This window comes from Chiloscyllium plagiosum, chromosome 4 (genome assembly GCF_004010195.1).
Source record: "Chiloscyllium plagiosum isolate BGI_BamShark_2017 chromosome 4, ASM401019v2, whole genome shotgun sequence".
NCBI classification, from domain to species: domain Eukaryota; kingdom Metazoa; phylum Chordata; class Chondrichthyes; order Orectolobiformes; family Hemiscylliidae; genus Chiloscyllium; species Chiloscyllium plagiosum.
This window is the reverse complement of record NC_057713.1, coordinates 40,441,928-40,460,113: the sequence shown is the minus strand read 5'-3', so window position 1 is coordinate 40,460,113 and position 18,186 is coordinate 40,441,928. Positions and strand designations below refer to the sequence as shown.

Sequence of the window (18,186 nt, the reverse complement as noted above, 5' to 3'; positions counted from 1 at the left end):
ACCCTCATGAACTGTCCTACCTGTCCATCTTCCCTGCCACCTATCCGCTCTGCCCATCACCTTCATTTAACTATCGCATTCCCAGCTACCTTCCCCCTAGCCCCACACCAATCCCTTCCCATTTATCTCTCAGCCCCCTTGGTCCGCAAGCCTCATTCCTGATGAAGGGCTTATGCTTGAAACTTCGATTCCCTTGCTCTTCAGGTACTGCCTGACTGCCCGTGCTTTTCCAGCACCACACTCTTCGACTCCTTTATACTTATGCATAAGTCTGTAGTAAAAATGTTTTTTATGGACAATAAGTCTACTATAACTCACATTAATATTAATTGTGGCTTTTTACACCAATGATAAACTTGGTGATACACAAAGGTGTATGTGTATATGACAGAACAAGAATGAATACAGTTGAAATGTTGGGACAAGCACTAGTTTGTGTATCATGGAACAGTCAATTATTAATTTCATCATAAAAGATCTGCTGGAAAAGAATAATCACAATACAATTGAATTCCATATTAAGTTTGAAAGTGAATTTGACAATCTCAAACAAGACTCTTAAACAATGGCAGTTATGAGGGAAGAGCTAACTCAGGCTGAGTGAGTAAGTAAGCTAAAAGATATGATGGTAAATAAACAGTAGGAAACATTTAAATAAATAATTTGAAAAATATCCAAACAAAAATACAAAAAAAAAGCAAGAAAGATCTGTCCATGACATACTAAAACTAAAGATAGTATTAGTTTAAAAGATTACACTTACAATGGTTCAAAGAATACTTGATGCAGTGGTTTCACTTTTCCAAAACTCCCTAGATTACAGAATGGTCACAATGGATTAGAAGTTAACAAATGTGAAGTACTATTCAAGAAAAGGAGAAAGAGAGTACACAGGACAACTAACCTCGCAGAAATCATTCAGAAAGTGCTGACATCTATTATTAAGGATGCCTCAACAATGCACTCAAAAAATTGGATGATCAGACAAAGTCAACATGGTTTTATAAAAGGAAACTTGTGATCAGTAAACTTGAGTTTGAGGGTCTGACTACTGGGGAAGATAAAAGAACATCATCTACTTGGATTTCCAGAAAGCATTCAGTAAAGTGTCACACAAAGGATTAAAATGCAAGGATAAGGGCGAAAGGAATTGGAGGTAATTTATCAGCATGGATGGAGAATTGATTGAAGGACAGAAAGTAATGAATAGGGATAAACAGCACATTTTCAAGTTGAAAGGCTGTAACTGGTGGAGTACAACAAGGTTTATTGCTGGGGCCTCCTATTTACAATCTGTATTAATAATTTTGACAAAGAGTAATGAATTTGCTGAATTTACAAAGCTAGAGAGAATTAAATTTATTTTGATGACATAAAGAGACAGCAAATAGATATAGAAAGCTTATGGGAATGCTCAACAAGATGGTCAATCAAGTATAATGTGGGAAGTGTGATATTTATTCACTTTGATGAAGGAGCAGCTTTCCAAAAACTTGTGATTTCAAATAAACCTGTTGAACTAAAGGCTATGGGGTGACTTTATAGGCGTTTACAAAATCATGAGGGGCATGGCTAGGATAAATAGACAAGGTATTTTCCCTGGGTTAGGGGAGTCCAGAACTTGAGGGCAAAGCTTTAGGGTGAGAGGGGAAGGATACAAAAGACACCTAAGGGGCAACTTTTTCATGCAGAGGGTGGTACGTGTATGGAATGAGCTGCCAGAGGAAGTGGTGGAGGCTGGTACAATTGCAACATTTAAAAGGCATCTGGAGGGGTATATGAATAGAAAGGGTTTGGAGGGATATGGGCTGAGTGCTGGCAGGTGGGACTTGATTGGGTTAGGATATCTGGTCAGCATGGATGAGTTGGACTGAAGAGTCTGTTTCTATGCTGTGCATCTCTATGACTCTATGACTATAACCTGGTGTCGTGTGACTTCTGACTTTGTCCACCCCAGTCCAACACTGGCCTTTCCACACTTTGGTAGTCAGAATGGAAAAGGAGACAATCTAAAAAGGTGTGAAATGTGTAAGTTTGTGTTCAAAGAGATGTGGATGCGTTTGTGCAAGGAAAACAGGTATAGAAAACAATTGAAGCAGAAAGCATGTTGGTCTTTATTGCAAGAGATTGGAGAAAATTGAGCAAAGGTGAATTGCTAAAATTGTACAGTACTTTAGTAAGACCACATTTGGAAAGTTTGCAGTTTGGTCCCCATATCTGGGGAAGAATATAGTTGTAATGGAAATGATAGAGTAAAGGATCATTAGTTTCCCTAGAAAAGTTCCAGGGATGCCATATGATGAAGGGCTGAGTAAATTGAGTCTGAGTTCAAAAGAATGAGAAATGATCACATTTAAGCATACAAGGTTTTGAAGGGGGCTTAAGAGGGTAAACACAGAACATTTCCCTTGGCTGGAGAGACTGTCAGGTTAAGGGGTCTATCATTTAAGAGTAGAACAAAGAGAGATTTTTCATTCAAAGGACTATGAATATTTGAAATTCTGTATCCTAGGTTGTCAATGCTTCTATATATTTAAGGATGCATAGGCAAATTTTTAGTCAGTCATGATAATATTGAATGATGGAATGGGTTGAATAGACCTTATTGTCCACTACTCCTATTTAGGTCGCAATGTTCTTGAAATTTACCAGTCACGTTTTTGGCAACTCCTCCTTGCCAGAGCATTAACAATTGTAGGTTTGATTTATTTTAATGGCAAAAGATGAGCTAACAAACTATTTGCCTACAACAATCCCAAAGACTTGTGCTGAAGCAACCTGAACAATTAAAGGAAATAAGTGAAGGAATGAACATTCTCCCTTTTCTACTCATTATAAGGGACTCAAATCAAATGTACTTGGGCAATCTTGATTCAATTCCCAATGGCACAATTACATAAGACATAAATATTTTTGTAATATTCAAAAAACTAAAGAAGTCACAGAATTGGTAACAAACAGGTTGAAGGACTTTTTTTCAAAGATCATAGAACATAGATCATAGAATCCTGTCATGTTTGAGGTTTCTATGTGCATAATTTCTAACTGCCGTTAAGTGTTGGGATTTTCAAGGTGGTAGTAAAGATGTTTTGGATCTATAAAAACTCATTCACAGAAAGACTTGCACTATAGAATGTTCTTCAATATTTTTTGATAACCAACAGTATACACTATCATAAAAATGACAGTATAACAAATAGGGTTTATTTTATTTCAGATGTTTTTGTCATTTCTCAGAAACACATGGTACAGAAGAGGCACTTTGGCCATTTGAGCCTGTACCACCAAACATACACTGCTATATGCAGGCATCCAACTTCTCCCACACTGGGCCCATAGCCTTGAATGTTAGTGTTCATCCAAGTACTTTTTAAAGGTACTTCTTCAAGGGAAAATTATCTTCTGCTTAAATAAGAGTATGAGATCAGGAAAACTTTAGGGAAATTATATCTAAATGTAGAATTTCAGATTTAAACCTCTGTCCACGAATTATCCATTCTCACTCATTCACTAATCGGATAAACTAGACATTCAAAGGGTTGTCAGGATAATGCTTTCTAGAGTTATCTTCTGAAATCTTTTTCAGCTTGCTTACTTTTCTCCATCTCAAAACAGCCTGTTAAATACTCACTCCTTGTCATCTTCCTTAACTACTTTCCAATTCCTGCTTGGCTTCCCAAATTTTCTTACCCTTTTTGTGAAACTCCTAACTTTATCTTGCACCATAGCAGACTTATATAAAAATGACAGCTGCAGTTGTTCTTGCATACCATCTATTTGCAAAATGTGTTTAGCTATATTTTTTCAAGTTTCTGGAGTTTTCAATATTGTATGCTTTAACTCTCATTTATTGCTAATTGATTGTATTTAAGTGACTGTTCTCCTTGCCTTAGTAATTGAAGCACTCTGCTTTATTCTTACACAGTTCTGGCACAGGATTGTGACACTGGGCTCAATGCAGAGATTTCCTACTTCTCCCAGGATGCAGAGTTTACCATTACCCCTCAGGGACTCATCAGCCCAAAGCAACAGTTGGACTATGAGCGACCAAACCACATGTATGAATTTGTTGTTGCAGCTGTAGACAAAGGCAATCCCGCTCGAACTGGAACTGCATCAGTGAGAATCAGGATGACTAACATCAATGATGAAGCCCCTGTATTTTCACAGAGCATGTATGTGAATGTCTCTCCATGTAATGTTATTACTGTAAGGAAAAGAAAAAAGTTAAGTGAGTCGGAAAGGGGGAAAATACCTGTGGTCCAAAATATATCTGATGGATACTCTTAATTTTAATTATTTTGTTCAAACAAAAACAGTAGTGTTTTTGCATCTTGGAAACATACTATTGGTTTGTACTTACAAAAAAAAAATGCATTTGGGCTTTATAGAAGTTCAGAGCTTCAAAATAATCTGCATTCTGAACTGGAGTCAATTTAGGGGAAAAAAAACCACAGACTTGGTGTTACAAGGTACTGAAAGAACTGACTTTTTCCAGTTGAGTTTGCTCTGAAACAGCCTTCAGTTCCAAAACACTCATTCCTGGAAAAATATTCAGGTGGGGCACAGTCTTCTGATATTATACTTCTTTAAAGTGCTCTGAATCTCTCTGGAATGAAGCATCAATAACAAAATTTATGGCATTTCCTGAAAATTTGTTCAATTTTTTTAAAACAGTACTTAGAGAATTGCTTTCTACATAAAGCATGTCCGTGATGCTTCTTTTTCCCCTTTAAATAATTCAAGCAGTTCCCCCCCTTTTCTTAACTGATAATATCAGAAGCAGATGTTTCTCAAAAAGTGACCTTTGTTAATATAATCAAGTGCAGGTCATAAGTTATAGGGTTGAAAGAAAAGTTACTATGTTACTATGTTAACTCAATGCTTTCCCCATTTCTTTATATTCTTATCGCAGAATATGGACTGAATTTCACTTGCTGGAAACATATTTGCACATGCAGTCAAACATTTGGGCCTATACTTCAAAGTAAACCACACAGTTTGTTTGGTTTAAGTGAAGAAATATTTGCTGGTGCATTTGTAATAGGAGATGGAACAACTTCTATACTTCTTCAGTGTGCTCTAGCTTTCCTCTTTGAGTTAGAAGATTGTGGGTTTAAGTCCCTCCCTAGAACCCTATGTACAAAATCTCATCAGGTATTTTAGCATAGTTCTGGGGAAGTGCAGCATTGCCTGAGGGGCTGCCTTTCAGATGAGAATATTAAATGAATGCTGTGTTTACCCTCAAGTGAATGGAAAGGTTTCTGTAGTACTGTTTTATAGAAGAGCAGGCAAGTTCTCTGATGTCCCAGCCAATAATTGTCTTGAGCCAACATTGCTAAAAAATTTGTTTATCATCTTGTTGTTTGAGAGAACTTTCTGCATGCAAATTGGCCATCATGTCTCATTTATAGGGGAAGAGGGATAGTGGTAACATCACTGAAGTGATAATGCAGGCTCATATTCTCAGGATCTGAATTCAGGTGCTAACTTAGAAAAATAACACTCATGGGGTGGCACACTGACTCAGTGGTTAGTGCTCTGACTCAGTGCCAGGAACCCAGGTTCAATTCCAACCTCAGGGGACTGTGTGGAGTTTGCATACATTCTCCAAATGTCTGTGTGGGTTTCCTCTGGGTGCTTTGGTCTCCTCCCACAGTCCAAAGATACATAGGTTAGATGGATTGGCCATGCTAAATTGCCCATAGTGTCCATGGATGTGCACCAGGTGAATTAGCCGTGACAATTACTAGGATAAGGTAAGGGGGTGGGTCGCTCTTTAGAGGGTCAGTGTGGACTCACTGGGCCACATGGCCTGTTTCCACACCGTAGGAGTTCTATGACATTCCAGTAGTGGCTACACTTCCAAGGTGAAATGCTTTAGAATGTCTTGAAGTCATTAAAGCTATTCTTTTTCCCTTCACTCACTGAGTTTTTGGAATTTTTGGGCCTGTCATTTTTCTGCAGTTAATTTATTTCAAACGTTGTTCAGCATGAATGAACTTCTATTATTATTTACATACAGATACAAGACATTTCTTTCGGAGGATGCTGGACCTAACAGCCTGGTTGCTACAGTTCATGCAAAGGATCCTGATGGTGACAGTGTTATCTATACAATCTCAGGTGGCAACGAAGACAACAATTTTGATCTCGACAATCAGAAAGGTAAACTGTACAAATATATTTGGCCAGGTTTTCTCAAACTGCAACAACATCTTCGAGGTGTGTCACAGAGGCCTTCTAAAGAAAGTCCAACAGTGACCCATATAAGGAAAGTGGTCAAAGAAGTACCCTTGCCACTCATTGCCTTGTAGTTCAGTGGCCTTCCCAAATAGAGATAGCTTCCAAGCTCTCCAACCAGCATGTGAGAGACCCCCCAGTGCCTGAACAAGTTTCCACCCAATCTCAGGATTGATACATTGAAAAACTAAACATCAGTACACACTGACATCTTTTACTTGGTCGACTCCAGTTGATTTATAACCTCTTCAAAAATGTTAAGACTTGGGTCAGGATGGCCTGGGAAGGCAATGGCCTACTGGTATTACTGCTGCTCTGTTAATCCAGAGACTGAGGTAATGTTCTGGAGACCCAGGTTTGAATCCCAACACATCAGATGGTGGAATTTGAATTGAATAAAACATTTGGAACTAAGAATCTAATGATCACCATGAATCCATTGTTGATTGTCAGAAAAACCCATCTGGTTTGCAAATGTCCTTCAGCAAAGGAAACTGACATCCTTATCTGCTCTGGCCTACATGTGGCTCCAGACCCAAAGCAATGTGGTTGACTCTTAACTTCCCTCCAGGATGAGCAATAAATGTTGGCCTGTCCAGTGATGCCCTCATCCTGTGAATGATTTAAAAAAGATCAATTTAAAAATGAAGCTACAGGCTTCAAATTTACCATAGTTTTAAATTTGATGCTAAACAGTTATGTGTTCTGGAAGCTGGAAGAGATGTTGTGTATATGCTGGATGTATGCTGGCATTTTGCCAGTACTACTAATGAACCTGGGGAAGCAGTTCCCCTAAGAATGCCAGCCAAGCTAACCTGATTCCCCACACCCTCTATAGTTACCCCTGTCCCATGATCAGAATCTCCATTTCTGGGTCTAATCCACACCTCAAGAGCAAGCCAGTGTTCCATGATCTTACATGAATCTCTTAACACCCATGCTATCATAGCCCACAAATGTCTCTCATCCCTCCCTCTGCTGCATTCCCATCTCTAGCCTCTGATCTTCCCCTCCAACTCCCCTTATCAACCCACCAGACCCTTCCAATCTACTATCCCAAAGAATTCTGCTGTCACAAGTCATACCCTTTTGCTGAGCCAGTTTTCACCTCGTCTCTGCAACAAACATTCCCCTCCCCCCCCCCCCCCCCACCAACTGGGTGGCTTCTGATTCCTCCTTCCCTCCCCTGCCCCTGCAGTTACCAAACAAGTTCTTTCCCCACCTTCAGACCTTTCCATTCTGTACTCACCCCACCTCTTCTCATTGCACCCAACTCTGGTCTCTGACACACTTTGACCAGCCTCCAGTTTTGACCAACTCAGACCTCTGAACTCTCTGGAAATGAGGAACTGCTACTATTAAGTTCAGCAGGAGCTGAAACAGACCTGCTCTTTAGGGTTTCTCAAGTTGAAAACTGGCACTTCAATCCCTTACCATCTGTGTTACGTTAAATATTGTCCCTGTGGCTCAGGACAATATCACATGATTTTACCTCATAAGCATTCAGGGAAATGTCATTAATTGCAATAGTATTCTGTTCAATGACAGGTATTATCAAACTTCGTAGAAGTCCACTGCCAAAGCTTCAAGGACCTCAGTATGTGCTGAATATTACAGCAACAGATGACAATACCTCAGGAGGGTCCACACCCCTCAGCAGCATTGCTCAAGTCATTGTGGGGATCAATGATGTGAATAACAATAAGCCTGTGTTTTCAGAGGTATGTGCTCCCTCCAAAATCTAGAAACAATTTAAATTAACTGGTATAGGGACTGGGGGAGGGGAGGTGCAAAAAAAAATTGTTTCTCAGCAATAAATACAAATCTCACATGGTGTATTAATTCTGGGCCAAGTATTCTGCAGAATGGGAGTGATTTTGAATACATCTAATATTTCTGTATGTAAGTATAAAAGAGTCTTCTTTACAACAAGGCTTGGAAATCAGAGAGTGTGGTCACCCTGCTCTAATTAGCAGAGTCAGGTGCTTACAGAACAGCTTTTAGGGACCTGATCTACTGCCTGTTCTCTTCTCTTATGGAACATTACTCATCACAATTCAAAAATGAATAAGAATATTTCTGGGAAAAAAAACTCTTCTACATAACTTGATTATTTATCCTTATTTGGGAGGTGGTATACAGACTCAATTCTAGCCTCCAGTACCTGACAAGAATTGATCATGTGGGGGTAACCACCTTGTCTATGTCAAAAGAGCAGGCATGATCTAGGCAGCAAGTGTGCTAGGACCAACAGGCAAGGACCTCATTGGCATGGTTTAGTAAAATCAAAGAATATTTTTACTTAAGTTTAAGAATAATCATATTTAAAACTGCAAGAGGTAAGTTTTCATATTACCAACTGAGGTGGACAGACAGATCATAAATTAAATTCACAAAATCACTTGATAGCTACACTGTGATAAGAACAGCAATGTTCAATATTAAATACACATGAATAATTTTAGTCAAAAAATGTGATACTAAACAAGCCAAAAGGGACAATAATAGAAATTGCTAGAGAAACTCAGCTGATCTGACAGCAATTGTGGAAAGAAAGCATAATTAACATTTCGGGTCTAGTGACCCTTCCTCAGTTCTGAGTTTTTCCAGCAGTTTCTGTTTTTATTTCTGATTTCCAGCATCCATAGTTCTTTATTTTTTAAAGTCACCAAGGTAGCTATGGAAATGAGTACAAAAGCAAGAGTTTTAATAAGACATCAATAAGCCTTACAGAATGCTCATCTGTTATTTACCTGATTTTCAAAGCACATTCCCACCTATTACAGCCTAATCTAATTGAGATATCTGTTATGCTCATTACAATTTGCCATTATTTGTCACTTTGACAGATCTAGAGGAAGATGAATAAATCACTTGAAAGTAAATGAAACTTTTTTTTAAAATGAAGGATAGTTCAGTGGAATTAGTAAAGTACTACTTAACTTAAGAAAATCAAATTAAGCAAACTGGTTCCTTAAACTGACCCCATAATTTTACTCATAGCACAGCTTTAATTGCTTAATCTGTCATTTCATTTTTACTCAGTCACATGAGAATTATGAGGTTTTGTACGATAGCTTTGTTGAGTTTAGGAAATAACTGGATGGACAGTCAACTATATTTCTGATTTTATTTCAGTGTCTAAAATACAGTGAAGATGCCTGTGTCTTGGAAAACCAGCCTCCTGGAACATTTGTACTACAGGTCAGGGCCTATGATGCTGATCTTGGTGTAAATGGACAGGTGAAGTATGGACTCATGATTCGTGAAGGAGTTATTCCAGGTTTTCACATAAATCCAGACACTGGTGAGTATGCTGCTCAGTAACTTTTGCAATTAAAACGCAAAGGTTGCACTTATTGCTAATGCCACCTCTGGGTAGAGCAGTGACTGAGCATGTGCAGAAATGTGGTAACTGCCAGGAATAAAGATTATGTTACTCAAATGATCAGAGGACAGGGTGGGCTGTTTGGGATGGGAGGTGAATCTTTGGGGATTAATTTGCTGTGAGGCTCAAGGAGCCAAATATCAAACCATGTGTAGGGTTGTGCCTAATTCCTATCGAACGAAAAAGAGGAAAAGATTCCCAGCCAGATTCCAAAACTAAAGATTGCCAATATCTTTAATTTTCATTCCAGGAATTTTACTCATTTGCTGATGTGTTGTTAAAGTCTCATCCTTCCAATAACAGATGGATCATGTCCACAGAAATTAACTCTTTCCTTCACCCACCTTAAATGTGGGTCCTTCCTGGACTCTGCTTCATGTCATGTGCCACAGATCTACTTCTATCAATCTATGAATGTATCAGCCAACTTTGACAGCCATCTAGTCATTGGCAGCATACTCTGAAATAAAAGAGCTCATCTTATTTAAAAACAAATTATCCAATCCAAATGAGAATTTCTTGAAATCATGATTAATGTAACAGAAAATTGTAGTCAAATTTTTGCTCATTTGTTTAAACATTTGTGTATTATCAAAAATAATGCTGCTGAACTCTACCTGGGTAGGTCATTCATGAATTTTGAGAATTTCCTTTGTAAAATGTATATTCTGGCTGAATAAAATATCCCAGTGACTCATGGATTAAAGATTTTCCATTTGATTTGTTAGAACAGCATTGGAAAAATATTTCTGGTTATTCAATGGGGTAGTTCAGCAAATGCAGATGTTTTAATGGGATAAATCACTGCTTTTATAAAAAGAAAGAAGTCTTGTATTTGTCTTAGAGCGTGAGACTTTGTATGGACTATTTTATAGTCAGCAACTTATTTAAGTCACAGAATCATGTGAATAAAATATAAAACTAAAGAGCTACTGATACTGGAAATGAGAAACAAAAACACAAATTGCTGAAAAAACTCAGCAGGTCTCCCAGCATCTGGCGAGGAAGCAGGTTCAATATTTCGGGTCCAGTGACTCTTCTTCAGAACCCATAAAGAAAACATGCTGATCTTACAGAAGGATATAGTTTATCCTGCACATTTAGAAGTAGGATCTTTGCATCTGCACTTCTGATCACACTTAATTGATATCATTTAGATAGATTCCCTACAGAGTGGAAATACGGCCTTTGGCCCAACAACTCCACACCTACCCTCCGAAGAGCAACCCACCCAGACCCATTTCCCTAACTAATGCACCTAACACTACGGGCAATTTAGTATGGCCATTTCACCTAACCTGCGCATCTTTTGGATTGTGGGAGGAAACCGGAGCATCCGGAGGAAACCCACAGGGAAAATATTCAAACTCCAGACAGACAGTTGCCTGAGGTAGGAATTGAACCCGGGTCCCTGTGAGGCAGCAGTGCTAACACTGTGTCACCGTGCTGCTTTATTTTAGAGCAACTTAAAGATTGGCCAGGTAAGCTTAACTGTTATCCTAATGCCTGTTCAGTTCAAGTACAGGTACATCCACTGGTTAACCTTTGTAAGTATTGTCTGTTTTATACCAAAATGCCATCACAATGAAAACTAACCATTACTTCAACATGATCACACAGAACAACAGCACTGTCGAGGCCTGATACTCAAGCTGAATTTCTATGCGGGCTCAAAATGTTTAGAAGGGAACCAAGGGTCTTGGGAAAAGAAATAAAGGTGGAGTTGACAATTATCAGATCAGCCATGGTCTCAATGAATTGCAGAACAGACTCAGTGGGCTGAATGGCCTACCACTGTTCCTATATCTGTTCCAGTGTCTATGGTCTACACACACTATCTTTAAAAGAAAAGAGAGGCCATTGGTGGTCCAATAGAAAATGACAGTTAAAAAGTGCTGAAAGAACAGCTCCAATCTAAGAAACTGATTCTACAGCAAAATGCAACTTAAAACGACAAAAGAAAAATTAAAACACAAAAGGCACCTTACCTGTGTCCAGACACACGCATTGAAATAACTGCACAGAAGCCGGTATCCCTGTCACCAAGTCACCCTTGTGCACAGTACACTGGCTGTGACCAGCCAGTTCCGAGTCAGTTGCCTGAACTGAGGAGAGTCTAATCTCCTGGTTATATCTTCCTGATGCACTAAATCATAAACTGGTCCATTCTTTCAATTAATTATTTCTAAGTGCGTGCCACAAATGTCAATTCTAGCTTTTCATTTGACAAATGGTTTTCATCTTGCATTGTAAATTTCCTGGTTATATTTTTTTCTTTTTCCTGTTTATTTTTATTTTATTAAACAATACAGTATACAAAACAGTTAACATTAGCAGCTGTATACAAAGAAACAATTTTACAAGGGAGAGGAGCAGCAAAGCCAGGACCCAAACCCCACCGTTCAACCAGTTTTCAGGGAAATGAGGATAAACCTCAAATCCCAGTTTCAAACATTACAAAACAGTAACAATGACAAGAACATATAAGACAGTCCAATTACATAAAAGACAGTGCATTAAATACAGACCCCTCCCATCTTTCGGCCACTCTTACACAGCCTGCCCTATGCTCTTTCCGGCTCTCGGTCAGCCCATGCCCCTTCTTGCTCTTGGTCCGCTCCTATTCCCCTTCCTTCCGGCTCTTGGTCCACCCCATGCCCCTTCCAGTTCTTGGTCCACCCCATGCCCCTTCCAGTTCTCAGTCCGCACCATGCCTCTTCCAGCTCTCGGTCCGCCCCAACACTGCTTCCGGCCACCTCTACGACAGCTCGTGCTCCTTCCCCAACCCCCCAGGATGACAGCAATCAGGACAGCCTACCCACCTTCTGGCTTCCCTAACCGTCTTTCAAACCTTCCAGCCACCTCTAGGACAGCCCATCCCCTTCCCTGGAATGACAGTGTGCAGGGCAGCCCATAAGTCTTCCGGATCTCAGCCTGCCCCTACACACCTTTTGGCTCTCGGCCACTCAGACACACCTTACAGCCATTTCTAGGACAGCCTGTCCCAATTACCCCTTCTCAGGATGACAGCACTCAGAATGACCTATCCACCTTCCAGCTCTTGGGGAGACCGGCTTTCGGGCAGCCTACCCACCTTCGGGTTCACAGGACGGCCTACCCGCCCTCCAGCTCTCAGGGTAACAGCTTTCAGGACGACCTATGAGCCTCCGAGCTCACAGTGAGGCCTGCCAGACCCAGGGACACACAAGACAGTGCAGGTGATAAACTCAATAAGCAACAAGACAGAGTTGATTATCAACAAACAGAGTCCTTTCTGGTACACACAGTCCATTACCATAAACGGTTGTCTTCAAAATGTAGAGTCCATTCCCAGGAACAGAGTCCACTCCAGTATATAAAATGCATTGTCAGAAATGGAGTTCACTCCAAACTGAAGAGGCAGTTGCTAAAAAGAGTCCACAACTGAGGGCAAAGACCACTCCTGCAGGCAGCAAATGTACACCCCACAGCACACAGATGTTCAGTCTCCATAGAGTCCTGGCCCATTCATAGAGAACAAGGCCCACTCACTGGAACACAGCACCATTATAAAGGGATTTGGTCCACTCCCGAAGGCAGTGTCTACTCCCGAACTCCAGGATGCAGCAACTGCTCTCCTTCCAGCACACACATAGGTGTTCAGTCTTTACAGAGGCCTAGTCCCAGGGCTAGGCCTTCCTACAGGATCAGTTCATCTGGCAAGATGTATTTTCTCACAAGGGCTCAGTCCAAACATCTAGAACAAAGAAAACTAGAATGCAAGGGCTAAGCCCTGCCACAAAATCAACAATGTCCTTTTCTCAAAGTAAAGGAGAAAAGAGTAACACACAGGCTGTAACCAGCCAGTGACACAACAATTCCCTGAGAACTAAGTTACACGTGAAACACATTGACTTGTGGATCAGGCAGTTTAGAAATCAGTCTTCACTAAAACATGACCTCGTAATCAATGAGAACAACCTGGCTCCAATCTCTATAAGCACGTTCCATCATTTTCTTTTCCTGAAATGGCACAAAAATACTTGACATCATCACTGTTTCTTTTCTTGGTATGAATCAGCACATGCCTGAAACATATAAAGAGATAACAACAATAATAATGCAAAAAGAGAAGAAAGCCATAACAAAAAAAATACAGAAAAACTTAATACTGCATACAGATTCTGACACTGGCACTTTGGAGAGTATAGTACCGCAAAAGAAAGGTGGCAAACAGACATCCAAGCTTAGATTGGCACACCATTGTCATTCTGTTGGAATTTAAGTTATTAAAAGAACACATCAATCTTTACTTCCTGAATCAGTAGATAATTGACAAAAGAGCATCAGGTTGTCAAACTTGCGGTTGCTTTTGTGCACTGAAGGGTTAAAAAGAATAAAATCCTCTGGTGTTTCTGACAATGACTACAAAGATCCTGATTATATTATTTCAATTTCAGAAGATCAAAATGCAGGTTGAGTCAATTTTTTGAGACAAAGGTTTGACGTAGTGTCATACGCCAACAATCAGGTGAACCAATTGATCAATTTGGCATCAGTTGTTAACATATAAAAGTTTGGAATGTGATGTCAACAAAGATAATTTACCTGAAAGCTGCAACAACAACTACTAAATCTTTCAGAAAAGCACTTCTAGACAAATTCAAAGAATATACTACTTATATACTGATTGAAGAAGGATGGAAATTCAAAATAATTGTAGCGAGTCTGTAATACTTGCAAGTACTTGACTCTGAAACAAGTTTTCTAGCCATCATCTGATTCAGTAGAATATCCAGATCTTGCATGATGTGCTGCCTGTCTCACTCACCAAGACAGTGTCCAACAATTCATGATATATGAAAGCAACATACTATAAGAGTAAATTAGGCTAAAAGATATAGAATGCCTAATCTCTGAGAGAAACTCAAAGTATAAGATGCCTATACCAAAAGACAAAGATGGTTTACAAGGGTATTTCAGATTTTTTGATTTCAGATTTCTTATTCCCATATGTTCTGAATTTTGTAATCAAGTTATCTCCCATTCATGATGGTCTCTACATGATACATTTGGCAGGAAGATCACCATCATATATTTCAAAACCATCAAAAATGCACTATCATCCAGTAAGTGTGTACTTCAGTATTATTATGCTTCCAAGGTCGTCAATTGAAAATAGATGTATCAAAAAAGACCTCAGAGCACGTTTATTACAGAAAGATAAGCGTATTGCATTTGGTTCTAAGGTCCTTATGATAGCTAAGGCTAACTACTCTAACATCAAAAAGAGAGACTCGGCTGTTGTTTTCAGGATTCAATAGTTTCATATGGGAATTTTTGGCAAGCAAACCATTACAAATGATCCATTAAGAAACTTTCACAAGTTCACATCCTTACAACTATAACATATGATATCTGAAGATCCAAGAATACAATTTAGAAGCACAGTACAAATCAACTTCCCAAATGACTATTCAATGCCCTTGACCAACTTCAAATCCAGCTAGCAACAAATATATTCAAATATATTGTTGAATCGGACCTAGAGGATTGGCTTAACATAAATCTGATACATTCTGGTCACAGCCAATCAGAGCAGACTCAGCAAACATCCCATGAGATGGTGATCTTGTAACAGCTCAAAAAGATCTTCATCGACATGTGACCTGAATACACCTAATAATTACTTCAGAAAGTAAACTCATAATGATTATTCAGAAATGAAATAGGGCTCTCCAAAAAAGTAATCTTCAAGGGCGACTGAATTAAAATTCTGCAAGCTCTACATCAAGAAATATCTGTCCTAATATTTGGATACATCTATATACGTAGGTCACATTGGTGCAGGAAAAACCAAGAGCTTGGCATGTTAATCCATATATTGACCCAACATAAATAGGAACATTAATTACTAATCAAGTCATGTGAAGCATGTCAATAGTCAATATGTTTTTCTATCTCAAAAAACTGTGTCTGACAATGGTCAAAGCATGCTTCCAAGATATGCAGGAAATGGGTTGTTCTCACTATCCTCAGTTGAAAGGTCTCACAGAGTGCACTGTCCATCCTGTAAAATTCATGATCGTTGAATGTAAAGTGACTTGTCAAGATTTTCAGACAGCAGTGTTCAAGCTACCTGCTATGGCCCCAGTCAATGGCTCACCCGCATCAGCAGCTCTCATGTTTGATAGATTTACAGAGTTCTTCCACATTCTCACTACCCAAAGCAAATGTCCCTAATGTATTGAAGAAAATAGGGAGAAAATATTTCAGAAGCATGAGCGACAAGCAGTTATCCCAACTTCAACCAATGCAAAATATTAAGGTAAATAAAAATTTTAAAATGCAGATGCTGAAAGTTTGAAACAAACACAGAAAGTACTGGAGAAACTCAACAGGTCTGGTCGTGGGGAGAAAAGCAGAGTTAATGAGTAACTCTTCTTCAGAAAACATAGTCTGAGTTTTATGTTTAGGCATGTGCATAGAGCTCAAAGGTGTCTCAACTCAAAGACAATGTTTTTTTTTGATATTGTGTCCTTATTCCATGCAAGTCTTTGGTGAAAAACTATCAGAAGTGAATGTAATCCTTGTTGTGATAAAAGGTCTGTGACCTGTTAGTGAATGAGATACTGAGTGTTGTAGCTTCTTTTATGACATGTGTATGAACCCTGGCAGATGTAAGATAGGCAGTATTGATGTGATGTAGCTGTTGTAATGATGTAGCAGACATTGATTGCACATGGGGCATTTGATAAAGAAGTCTAACACACAACACCATGTGTAACACTCCTCTACAATGGTAGCACTGCAATGTTAACTTACACTCATAGAAGCATGAACTATTGAGTAGTCAGTGGTACACAGTCTAGCAGAGCACCACAGATCATTGATGTGTTTGCGACACTGAGCCATGCTCTCTGAATGGCTAAAAGGCACTGACCTCTGCAGCTATCTCTGTCCATTGATGTCCTTATCAATTGGGATGGCCTCTTGTGAAGTGAAGTGCTATCCATGTGCTTTTTAAAGAGAGTGCCAGGATGTTGGAGCCTGGTTGGTTCCAATGGACTTCAGAACTTGCTGTCCATAAAATTTTCCATTTTTACCAGTGCACGCTTTTGGAATGATCTGAGAAGAGTGCAATTGTGTAAGAAAACTTGTCCAGTCCTGAACAAAATTCCCTCCCACATTTATGCCCACTTCCATACTTAGTCTCAACAAGAGATTATTCTGCCCTTGTTCCGAGGAAACAGTCAACTTGGAAGAGTTAAAGCACTTTGATTTTTGAAGAGAAACGTCTGATTAAAAATACACAAGCTAACGTTTTCATCCATCACTTTTGAAAAGGTAATCTGACGGTAAGAGTCTGCCATCATTTTATGTTCTTACACTATTTGTTTTCAATCAGGAGTTCTGTTCATCTGAATACATTCTTTCTGACAAGAATATACAATATTCAGGAAATGTCATTCAGAAGAGTAATCAGTCCTTCGAGTTCAAATAACATGGACTCACAGGTTAAAGATTTAATTTGAAAGAGTAGAAGAAATTACAAAATGCTTTCTTGCTTGTTCATTTTTAAAATATTTGTTTTTAGGATCTATTACCACAACGCAGAGTTTTGATAGAGAGAATCAGCGAGAATATACTGTGTCAGTAACAGCGACGGACCAGGCTGAGGAGCCACTGATCGGCATTTGTCAGATGATCATACTCATAGCTGATGAAAATGATAATGACCCAAAATTTGAGAACAGTCGTTACCAATGTAAGCATCAAACACAGGAAATTACCCACAAATAAATGACTGCACTTTGTTTCTGATTTCTTCAATGTTAGAGTAATCTTGAACTCCTGTGCATTAAGTGTTATGCTACAATACCTTGGGCCATGTTTTTCTGGCAAGTGAACAACTTCTAATTCTTTTCTCCTGTGACTCAGACTGGCAAAGATAATTCAGGATCTGCAATAGAACTGCCTTTTCATCCTGTCTTATCTATTTAGGCAACACAGTTAAGTGCAGTCAATAATTTTAAACAACAGAAGACAGGAATGTAATTTCCAAATGTGCTGTCATTTCTTAATAGATGATGCTCTTTTCCTCCCCTCCTCCATGAAGATGCTGACTCATGCTGGACTTTGGGTCAACATGTATTTCTCTTCCTGCATCTTCCCTAACTAACAAGAGGCTTCCTGTGTGCCTATAGATCGTGAAAGTTTCCTCTCTGTGTCAATGTTACTGAGCTAAATTTTTGCATCTGAACTGCTGCTCCAGTCGAGATCAGTTTGGGATTAAATTGAGAAACCTTCCTGGTCAGTGTATTTTGATACTGGAAAGTGCACCAAGTGAATACAGGATTTTCTTTTCTCCTTCTGGTTTAGTATCTTGTTGTAGGACTTTGCTGTATCCTCTTCTGTTCTGATTACACAGGACAGAGGCCTTTATCTCAAATTTTTCTACGTTTCATGTTGGAATTACCTTGCCTCCACTTGGTACCACAGCACCATTGCAGAAATTCAGCATTTACATATGAGGGAATCTTACTAATAGTCTATATTTTGGAAATCTGTCAAGT

At 39.2% G+C, this 18,186-nt stretch overlaps 1 protein-coding gene across 1 annotated transcript in view; it reads left to right on the top strand.

Annotated features, from left to right (window-relative positions):
• si:dkey-22o22.2 (neural-cadherin) overlaps positions 1–18,186 on the top strand; it is a 246,362-nt gene that overhangs the window by 131,249 nt on the left and 96,927 nt on the right. Inside the window, exons 6-10 of the mRNA XM_043688104.1 lie at positions 3,926–4,175; positions 6,026–6,168; positions 7,792–7,964; positions 9,382–9,550; positions 17,208–17,378. Coding sequence (XP_043544039.1) covers positions 3,926–4,175; positions 6,026–6,168; positions 7,792–7,964; positions 9,382–9,550; positions 17,208–17,378 — 906 coding nt within the window. The remainder of the gene's footprint in view (positions 1–3,925; positions 4,176–6,025; positions 6,169–7,791; positions 7,965–9,381; positions 9,551–17,207; positions 17,379–18,186) is intronic.